The sequence below is a fragment of the Sinocyclocheilus grahami genome, unplaced genomic scaffold, assembly GCF_001515645.1.
Source record: "Sinocyclocheilus grahami isolate Dianchi unplaced genomic scaffold, SAMN03320097.WGS_v1.1 scaffold560.1, whole genome shotgun sequence".
NCBI classification, from domain to species: domain Eukaryota; kingdom Metazoa; phylum Chordata; class Actinopteri; order Cypriniformes; family Cyprinidae; genus Sinocyclocheilus; species Sinocyclocheilus grahami.
In genome coordinates this window covers 118304-128872 of record NW_015505739.1, presented here as the reverse complement: position 1 = coordinate 128872, position 10569 = coordinate 118304, and the positions used below count along the sequence as shown (strand labels likewise).

At 38.1% G+C, this 10569-nt stretch overlaps 1 protein-coding gene across 1 annotated transcript; it reads left to right on the top strand.

Annotated features, from left to right (window-relative positions):
* The first annotated feature begins 3469 nt into the window (after positions 1–3469).
* Positions 3470–10208, top strand: LOC107556215 (protein CYR61-like). The gene is made up of 5 exons (XM_016239270.1): positions 3470–3737; positions 4926–5139; positions 7061–7396; positions 7664–7863; positions 9178–10208. Exons 1-5 carry the CDS (start codon positions 3657–3659, stop codon positions 9481–9483), a joined length of 1137 nt encoding a protein of 378 aa, XP_016094756.1. The 5' UTR covers positions 3470–3656; the 3' UTR covers positions 9484–10208.
* The last annotated feature ends 361 nt before the right edge of the window (positions 10209–10569 follow it).

The following is a 10569-nucleotide window of genomic DNA, read 5'->3' as shown; positions in this document are numbered from 1 at the left end:
GCCTAGCGTAAGCGAAAGCCCCGGCTTAGCGTGAGCTGAAGCCGGGCAAGAGTGAGCTGAGGCGGCGGGGTCGAGAACGGCGGTCCCGGCGAAGGAGCGGTGAAAACGGTGAAAGCCGATCCGGCGATCCACAGCAATAAGTTGATGTGTTTCCTCAGCGACCAGGACAGATCAGCTCTAGGCTTGACGAAGCGGATATCGTCCTCTTTTGGAAGACCAAACAAAGTAGTTTCGCTTTCACAACGAAGCACACAGCGTCTTCAGGACATGGCGGCAGCAGCAACAATGCTACAGTGAGAATAAAAGTTACTCCTTCTTTCTTTGCGTGAACATTTGGGCGGCATTTGCAAATCTTACCACATAGTGAGGTAGATATGTGGGGGCGTGTTAGAACGAGCCGTTTTAGGGAGGTGTGGCTGACTCTTAACTTTTATAAAGAATATCTCTTTGGATTTGAGACTTTAGTCTTTGCAACTTTACAGATCTTCTTTATGCACCAAGAGCTTGTAACACTTCAAAGAGAAAGGAAAAAATGAAATCGCATCACATGACCCCTTTAATGTTCTGTGATTAATCAAACAGGGAAGTATGGTTTGTCTGTTGGTTTAAAATGTTTACCTGTGGTGTCATTTAGTTAGTACTAAACATTTTTAAAAAACAATAATGTCAGCATTTGTCAGTATTTTTGGTATTCCTCAGATTTGATTGTCTGAGTGGCCTGCATCTGATATCGAATACATTCCTACTATATAGTATGCGACAAACAGTATGCCTAAAGAGTAGTATGTACGAATTCATAGTATTTGAAAAACAGTAGTAAAAAAGTACCTAGATGACCCTCCGGTGAGATTCTGAAGTGTGCATTCAATGGACACTTTACTATCTCATGAGGCCATAGCACATTTATGAATGGTAGTGAAGTAACATGTAAGTCACGTGATAGTTACAACATGGTGGATGTAGTATGTCCGGATATTATATAGACGTACTTATTTTAACGGTTCAAATTCAAATGTAGCACTTATTCAGACAGTACACCACTGCACCCGAAATCACATACTTCCCTACTATATAGCATGGGAAAAACAATTAATTTAAAACACTTGATTCATTTAGAAATAAAAAAAAAATACTGAATGAGTCATTGTATCATTCACTCAACCAATTCATTCAAAAATGAGAATTTGTTCAGTAAGGAACACCATTACTGTGTTGCATGGCAATGTTAAAGTCTGCTTCTGCCTTGACTTTGTTTGGAAATATGTGAAGGAAACATTTCAGAGTAAAAATATAAGTAACTGGCCATTCTGTGTCCAAAATGTTAGTTACTTAATATTAACTGTTGCATAAAAGCTGTATCACTGTCTAAAGCTATATCAGCGCCATATCAGGATTTTGCTGTTACTCTTGATTAAATATCACAGCCTCTCAGATTTATTACATAAATCATCTATTCATCTATATGAAAATGCAATTACATCAAAGCCTGCTGTGACAATACAAAGGACAGAACTGTATAATTTATTCATTTGTGTTTATTGCATTATGATATACATCGTGCATATTTACAGCTACTTTTATATTTCAAATTGATTTGATAGGTAACAGTCATAACTGTTAAAACTGTGTTTATGTGTTTATGTATGGTAAAGATAATAAAGATATACATGCATACAAATAAAGGTTCCAAAAGGGGGGTTTCATGCCATTCGGTTTTCCACAGAACCTTTCAGTGAACAGTTCTTAAAAGAACCATCTTTTCTCTAGTGAAGAACATTTAAAAAAAAAAACTTTTTCTGCAAAAGAATCTTTTGTGTAATGGAAAGGTTCCATGGATGTTAAATGCTCTTCGTGGAACCAGATGTCTTTCGTTTTAAAAGTGTACAATTCATATGGGTTGCTCAGATAATGTATTCTCGGAAGAATCTGAAAAAAAATATTTGAGTTCATTTTGAAATCTTGACAAATATCTTGACAAATCTGAGCACAGTTTGAGACATTGTTTCAAAGACTGAAAAGCACAAAACTTACTGCAAACCTGTCTTTGTTCTCTGTTTAATCGTATTGTTGAGGAGGCTAATCCTAACACTTTAGATTAAAAAAAATATATATTTTTATAAAAATTCAAATTTGAATAAGGTGTGTCATTCCAAGAAAAATCAGTACAAATGGTGACTGCCTGAAAGTTGTTATATGAGTTATATGAAAGCAGTCTCTGGAGGTCAGACACTGGAGATCTTACTCCCTTCCCATGTTTCTCTTCCTGGGTTTCATAACACAAACCTGAGGCCCAGTAGAGAACTCTTCCTGCAACTGAAAAGAAAACACTTTTCATGTCCTTACAAGATGACAATGAGAATGTTTCGATTTTCCTACAAAAACATGGGAACCTGTGTGAACGGCCGGAGTTTCCTGAATGTGGCCGCTGGTAGGAAACGGTTCGAGGAAATGAGAAAGCGCAACAGGAAGCGCTCGGTGTGCGAGGATAGTAGAAAGTGTTTCGTGTGTTCCATGAGTGGGAAGCGTGTGTGAGAGCTGAGTTGTTTATGGGGATTTTCCTTTGCATCTGCATCAGGACTTCTCATCCAAACGGAAAACGGCTGGAGTTCCCTTCTCAATTGTTCCACTATTATGACAATGTTTTTATGCACTCCAGGGCGGCGGCTTGCGTAACACACAACAAACGGCCAATTAAACCGTGTGGTCAGGTGAACACCCTGCTTGAGCGCATTTGTTAGCTCTGTATTAAGTGTCTCTGTGGTTTTGTTTCATATAACTGGCATTTGTAATCCACACTACTTATTTTGGAAGTCTTGTTGTGCAGTTTTGCATTCACAAAAAGCTCCCTAGAGCTCCAGCAACCAGGGGCAGACTTACCCATTAGGCAAAGGTAGGCGACCGTCTTGGGCCCGCAAAAGCCAAGGGCCCCCTAAAATGCTATTCATATATATGCGGATTAAGCACGTTTTAAATTAATATAATAATTTATACTTGACTCAATTGTGAGGTTTATCATTTTATAATTTATTTTGTTTTTGGGAAAACCTGTATCTCAACTGTAAATCAGTTGCTATTTCGTGGTATACAACATGAAAGAAAGCCATTATAACATGAACATGAAAAATGTAGAAACATTGGACACAACTATGGGGCACCATTGTGCAGCAGCAAGCATCACAACAAAAAAGGAACCTCAAGGTTGATTTAGGAAAATGTGTGCAAATGTATAGTGCTCCATTCCTATATTTTGCCTGGGGCCCCCAATTCACTAAATCCGCCCCTGCCAGCAACACAAATAATAAAATAATAAGGGATCCCCTCATTATGAAGACACACTCCCACTGCTCCGATCCATGCTGATGTCAGAGACGAGCTCTCTCTCTCTCTCTCTCTCTCTCTCTCGCTCTCTCTCTCGCTCTATAAGGTGACCTGCCTCTTTGGAAATGCTCTGACAAGGCATCTGCATTTGAGTCTTGCTATAGCTTTAGTTTAGTAACTAGTCTGACTGATGCACTTTGTAACTGGACTAGCTTTGGAACATTTGCCCTCTGAGGTCTTTGGAGTCATTTAGAATAAAAGTGGATAAACCTGCTTTTGCACTGGGGGATTTTTACTTGTTTTTCCACATTGGGATTCATTTTTTGAAAAGTTTGGAAATGTGTTCTGGAGGGAATCAGAGGACTCTGGCTGCTATTTGCACCATCTTGATATTTGTTGTATGTTCAGCTGAAGGAGAGGTGAGTAGATTTGAGCCAGTGTGTTGCACACATGTAACTTAGACATTGCAGAAGAAGCCTCTTCATGTTTGAAGGCTGTGCAGGACTACGTTTTTCTCCTTCCTTACAAACATTCTATTGTTGTTGTACTCAGATACTTCCTAATGCTAATTTCTCTTTATTGAGCATAAAACATTTTGAAACAATGGAACCAGATGTTTGTTTGATTTCAGCTCAAGTCATCTGATTTATTCTATTCTCATAACTGTTAATGAAGCATACTGATATTGTTTTCTTGACATATGAAGATAAAAAAATTGTTTAATGTGGTAACAGCTAAATGTTCTGTGATTAAATTTATTTTTAATTTATATAAAGATCAAAATATACACTACTGTTCAAAACGTTTGTGTCAGAAAGGCAAGAAATTAATACTTTTATTCAGCAAGGATGCATTAAATTGATCAAAAGTGACAGTAAAGGCATTTATAATGTTATAAAATATTTCTATTTGAAATAAATGCTGTTCTTTTGAGCTTTCTGTGTATCAGAGAATATTGAAAAAATGCATCACAGTTTAAACAAAAATATTAAGCAGCATAACATTTTCAGAAATGTTTTTAGAGCAGCACATCAGCATGATTTCTGAACGATCTGAAGACTGAAGTAATGATGCTGAAAATGCAGCTTTACATCACAGAAATAAATTACATTTTTGAATAAATTAAAATAGACACCAGTTATTTTAATTTATTAAATATTTTTTATAATATTACAGTTTTCACTGTATTTTTGAGCACTTAATTGCAGCTTATTATTATTAGCCTAACTAATTATTAAAAAATATGTGTGAAATACATTTATTTTACTTAAATATTTCAATTTTATAAACATGACCTTTTGACCATAGGTTGCATCAAGAAAGTATTTGTTTATGGAGATCACATCAGGTAGAAATAGCTCCTAATGGTAACAACGGCAAAGTTTATCTTACAGTGTATATTTATGATTCAATTCTACAGTCCCATTTCAAACACAGACACCTAAGTGAGTGTATTATATAAACACAGCCGAACCCACTCATACAAACTTACAAAAACATTGGCCTGACAACTCCTACACTGTCATCTCAGTGAAAGCCTTTCATTTCTGGCTGCTGGCCTTATGTAATGAAGCTGTGTGCTCGTCTCTCATCTGCTGTTCCTGCAGGCGTCCAGAGGCTGTTCCCGTTCCTGCTCCTGCCCCCCGTCTCCACCCTCCTGTCCGCTCGGAGTGAGCTGGGTGCTGGATGAGTGCGGCTGCTGTAAGGTGTGCGCCCAACAGTTCAACCAGAACTGCAGCCCTGACCGACCCTGTGACCACATCAAGGGCCTGCGCTGCCACCTAGGGGCCGGAGGGGACCCTCGGCGTGGTCTCTGCAGAGGTAAGAAAAAACACACCGCTGAAACGAATCTGCTCTAACAATAATGAGTGCTAATGGGTTAGAACACCTGACAGATCTGAAAATATTGGCCTTTTTTTGCCTCCAAAACATGATTTAATTTCATAATGTTCATGAAAAATGCAGAGGGTTGCTCTGAGCACAACAAATATCAGATGAAGTGAGTCCTACAGTTTTTATCCACTTTTAACTTTAATATTTGGTATGTCCAGCTTTTGCAGAAATTACAGCAGCACATCTCTCTGGCATAGTGTCAATATATTTCCTGAGAACTTCAAGTGAGTGAGTGTGAGTGACGTGACATGTGGCCAAGTATGGTGACCCATACTAGGAATTAGTGCTCTGCATTTAACCCATCCTTAATGCACACACACACAGCAGTGAACACACACACCATGAACGCACACCCGGAGCAGGGGGCAGCCATTTATGCTGCGGCGCCCTGGGAGCAGTTAGGGCTTCGGTGCCTTGCTCAAGGGCACCTCAGTCGTGGTATATTCAACACTAATGTTATCCCATGGCTTCTACAAAACTCAAGCCAAAGGCTTTCCTTTGAATGTACAATAAATCTGTCCAGTTTATTTTCCAACTCGCCCCAAATTTGCTCGATGGGGTTGAGGTCTGGACTTTGAGGAGGCCAGTCCATCATTTTCAATATTTCAGCAGATTCCTTCCATCGCAGGTAGTTTGTTTAATGGGTATTGTAATGGCCAATTCAACAAAAACAACTGAAACCTCTTAAATATGCCAAGTGTTAATAATTTAACACTAACGCTAATAATTTTGGCCACCACTGTCTATACTTAGTCTATACTTATACTTACATGTACTTAGTCTCTTAATTTACTTCTTCCTCATTTATAAAATAGAAAGGATAAACTATAGGGTAACTTCTGCTCTATAATAGATGAATAAAAAATTATGTAATATGTGTTAAAATGCGGGTATTTCCACTGCAAACTGACCTAAGAAGATTAAAAAATTGCTGTAGGTGTTTGTTTTAAAAATGTGACTAAATAAATAGCAAAGATGTCAACATTTGTAGAGAAAAATGTTTCTAAAATATAAAAATATTTATAAATTTATAATCTGTAGTATTTGCCAGAACTGCATTTGAAATGAGAAATTTTATGAATTTGACACTTCTTTGAAGAATTAAAAATATGAAACAGTTTATTTATTTTGATTTATATAAACTTAGTTAATTATCTGCCAGCTATAGGGTAACTCTATTGTACATTTATAAGAAATTATATGGTATATAATATTATTAAATTACCATAATCAAATAAACTTTAGAAATGTATAATTTATTTATAAAATATGGTATAATCAGGGAATTTGACCTGTTTGGTTGTAAAATTTGTAGTGAATGAATGAGTAAATGAATAAATAAATAAACAAATGAACAAACAAAAGTAAAGAATCACTGTCCCCAATACATATGTCATTACATTAATGCCAAACATTGTAGAGAAAAACTTTTCTAAAAATATAAATATATAATCCGTATATGGTTGCCAAACAGTAATTTATTTGTTTGTTTAAAATAAGATCAAATGTATTTATTTTTATTTGTATGAATCCAAAGGTATTTTTTAGTCCAAGGACTTTTCAAGTTTTACTCCAAAAATGGGTAACAATTTATTTGAGGTGTCCTTGTTACATGTATTTGTATTTACTATAGTAATAAGAGTAAATAATGCTTGGGTACAAGATCTAACACTAAACCAAACCCTAATCCTAACCTTATTCGTCTTATTACACTGTAACAAGGATACATTCAAATAAAGTGTGACTCAAAAGTGATTAGATTACTTGTTAGATTTGTTATTTGTTAAATAGTCACTTTAGTGCTCCATCTCTGGCTCTTGACAGTCCTGATGTTTGTTGTGTGTCTCAGCTGAGGCTCAGGGCCGTCCGTGTGAGTTTGCTGGCCGTGTGTATCAGCACGGAGAGGATTTCCAGCCCAGCTGTCAGCACCAGTGCAGCTGTATGGATGGTGTGGTGGGCTGTATGCCGCTGTGTCCACACAACATCCCTCTGCCCCGCAGACACTGCGCCAACCCGCATCTGGAGACGCCACCTGGACGCTGCTGTGAGGAGTGGCTGTGTGACGATGATAACAGCATCAGGGAAGACCCACCGGACCCCCGTCCCCATCAAACCCCATCCAACCACATCAGCAAACTCACACAGAGCCCTAACAGCATCCTGTCCCGGAGGGGCTCCTTTCAAGGTATTCCTATTATATATTTTCTATATTATATATTGTGACAGTGTTATTTTAGTATCTATTATTGTTGTTATTAATGAGTGAGGTGTTTAAAGGCTGTTAAGATGAACATTTGTTTATAATGAGCTATTACATTAACTAGTCAAGTTTTTGAAATATCATTTTAAATGAGACTTGGGGTTGGGTTCTTTTGACCAGTATGCAACTGCCTAACAACCACCCAGTAACCACCATGGTGAAATGTGTTCGTCATGGCTTCTCATTCTGCAGAGTGGGCGTCCCTGCCAGTGTCTCGGGTTCCCTTCCCATCATCCGAATGTTTCCCACAGACCACTGACTGGTCCGGATGTTCTGCTTCCTGCGGGTTTGGCATCTCGAGTCGTGTGACCAATAGTAATGCCCAGTGCAAGCTTGTTAGAGAGACTCGCCTTTGCCAGATCAGAGAGTGTGACATCACTCCAGCTATGAAGGTGAGATGCTACAGTGAAATGAGTGGGTTACACTTTATTTCAATATAGTCAGCTTTAGACATTCTACTAACTATAAATAACTTTGCAAGTACATGTCATCTAAACAGTGTTGGGGGTAATGCATTATAAGTAATGTGTTACATAATCAGATCTTTTTTCAAGTAACTCAAGTAAATTAATGCATTACTTTTAAAGGGCACCTATTAGGCAAAATCAACTTTTACATGGTGTTTGGACATAAATGTGTGTTGGCAGTGTGTGAACACAACCACCCAAACAATGATAAAAATCCACCCGCTATTTATTACCATATCAGTCTCACTAGGCCTGCTGTTTTGATTCTCTAAGCAATGTGAACATCACATTGTTTAGGCCCCGCCCACGGCAGCTGACTGACAGCTCTGCATTACCATACACTCTAAAAAATGCTGGGTTGTTTCAACCCAACTTTGAACCAAATATGGACTAACCCAACCGTTGGGTTAAATTTTTACAGTAAATTTTTAACCCAAAAGTTGGGTTAGTTCATATTTGACCCAAAGTTGGGTTGAAACAACCCAGCATCTTTTAGAGTGTAGTTTCCGCCCCTCAGCAGTTGTACGCTGTCCTTCTTTTTCGTACTTTTTTTCAAATAAGTAATGCAAGTTACTTTGTTTTCTCATTTATTCACTGACAGCTCTCCTGTCCGTGTTGAAAGAAATTGAGAGTGATAAGCCTGAGGCTTATTAATGCGCAGCCTGAGGCTAATTAATTACACTTTAGGTGCATGTGAAAGGGTCCTTACAGTTGCCAAAAATATAACTTTTGGGCTGTTTGTTACTAAAAAACAAACAAGCAATCCCAGTAACAAAAAGTAACGCAAAGGTAGCGTAATGCATTACTTTCCAGAAAAAGTAACTTAGTAACACAATTAGTTACGGTTACACTTTATTTTAAGATGCCTTGTTACAGTGAAATTATACATTTAAGTACTGAGTAGCCTAATCTACTTACTATATGGTTAGGGTTAGGATTACTTGCAATTATGCATAATTTATTGTTATAATAGTAAGTACATGTAGCTAACGTGTGACAAGGACAATTAGTTACTTTTTTAGTAACGCAATATTGTAGCACATTACTTTTTAAAAGTAACTTTCCCCAACACTGGTTGCAACTGTTCAATAAACAAGAAGTTAATATTGAGTAGCTTGTGTTTCAGCCAAATTTGGCCAGTTGCTTCATATATTTAAATTAACATTGTTCCAGAAGAAGCCAAAGGCTCAAGCTTATCGCTCATATATATGATTTCTTGTTGCTTTTTATGTCATGTAGAAAGGAAAGACGTGCAGGCAAACGGTGAGGTCTCGGGAACCGGAGCAGATCACGTTCGCCGGCTGCTCTACGGCTCGCCGCTACCGGCCTCGTACCTGTGGCTCGTGTGTGGACGGCAGGTGCTGTCAGCCATCCTCATCCCGCACGGTGCGCCTGCGCTTCCGCTGCCCGGACAGCGAGAACATCACGCGTAACGTCATGTGGATCCAGCGCTGCCACTGCAATAAGAGCTTCTGCAGGGTTCAGAGAGAGCGATCCTCACCCGCCGTCAGCCTTCACAATGACATACACACCTTCTCTCACTGAACACACACTCACACACAACGCGCCATCACTCCATAATGGCTAAAACTCACTTTTCACTCTCAAAGGACATTCCAAAAGAGTTTCCTGAACTATAGAATAGTAAACTGTACTAGACTGTATAAAGTTTTTGCACTTTATGTGTTTTTCCTTTGCTTTGACCTACAGGCCCTGATTCTCATGAAAACATGTCCAGGTCACTTTTCTTGAGGATTTGTCAGAAGGCATTGTTAACTGTTGTTAGCCCATCTTTCGGCTTTTATTTATTCTGTTATTTTTCAATCTGAAGTGCTGATTGTATCTTGAAGGATTTATTTGGCATCAGATGAATGACTTCCTGTCACTCGATGGGTAAGAGAATGCACTAGTAATGAGGGCAGTGAGGTATTACCTGATTAAGGGATAAAAGGAAGACTTTTTCAAATATTTTTTTCTGTCCATTCTTCACACTGAGTTTTTACTCGTATATTAAGGTGTACAGCAATTTTCATGAGTTAATGTGTGGAGGAAAGCAGGGTAGAGATGTGTTTTTAGCACAGATGAGTGTGAGCGGATGGCTGGAGACTTGCTTTGTCTTTTGTACCGTGTACAGGCTTCACTATAGGTGGAGTGACTCTTTGAGACTGCTTCATTTTTCGGGGCATCCTTTAAATTCTAGATGCTCTCTTGTATCGAAGTGAACGACTATTTGTATAGTTAAGATATTGAATATAAATGACTTCGCTGACGAGTTTGTTACAAAAAAATAAAACCTTTTCAAATGCTTGTTTGTGTTGTTTGTAACTTTGCTCTCAAGAAAACTTCTAAGGGGGCCGCAGGATGGCTTACATTATGTTAAATTGAATTAACTTAATTAAAATGTAAAAACAAAACTTAAAATTACATCATTTTTTTAAAACTGCACCGCTGAATAACTGTTGTTTTAATTAAAGAACATACTGAGCAAAGTCTGATGACAAACTTTGATGTTGACTTTTAGGTTTCATTACCAGAAAGACAGAAAGAAAGTCAAATGAAGACAGGAAAACAAATGAAATCTCAGACGGACCATATCATACCCCTTCAGGCCACATTTGATTGTATTAAAAA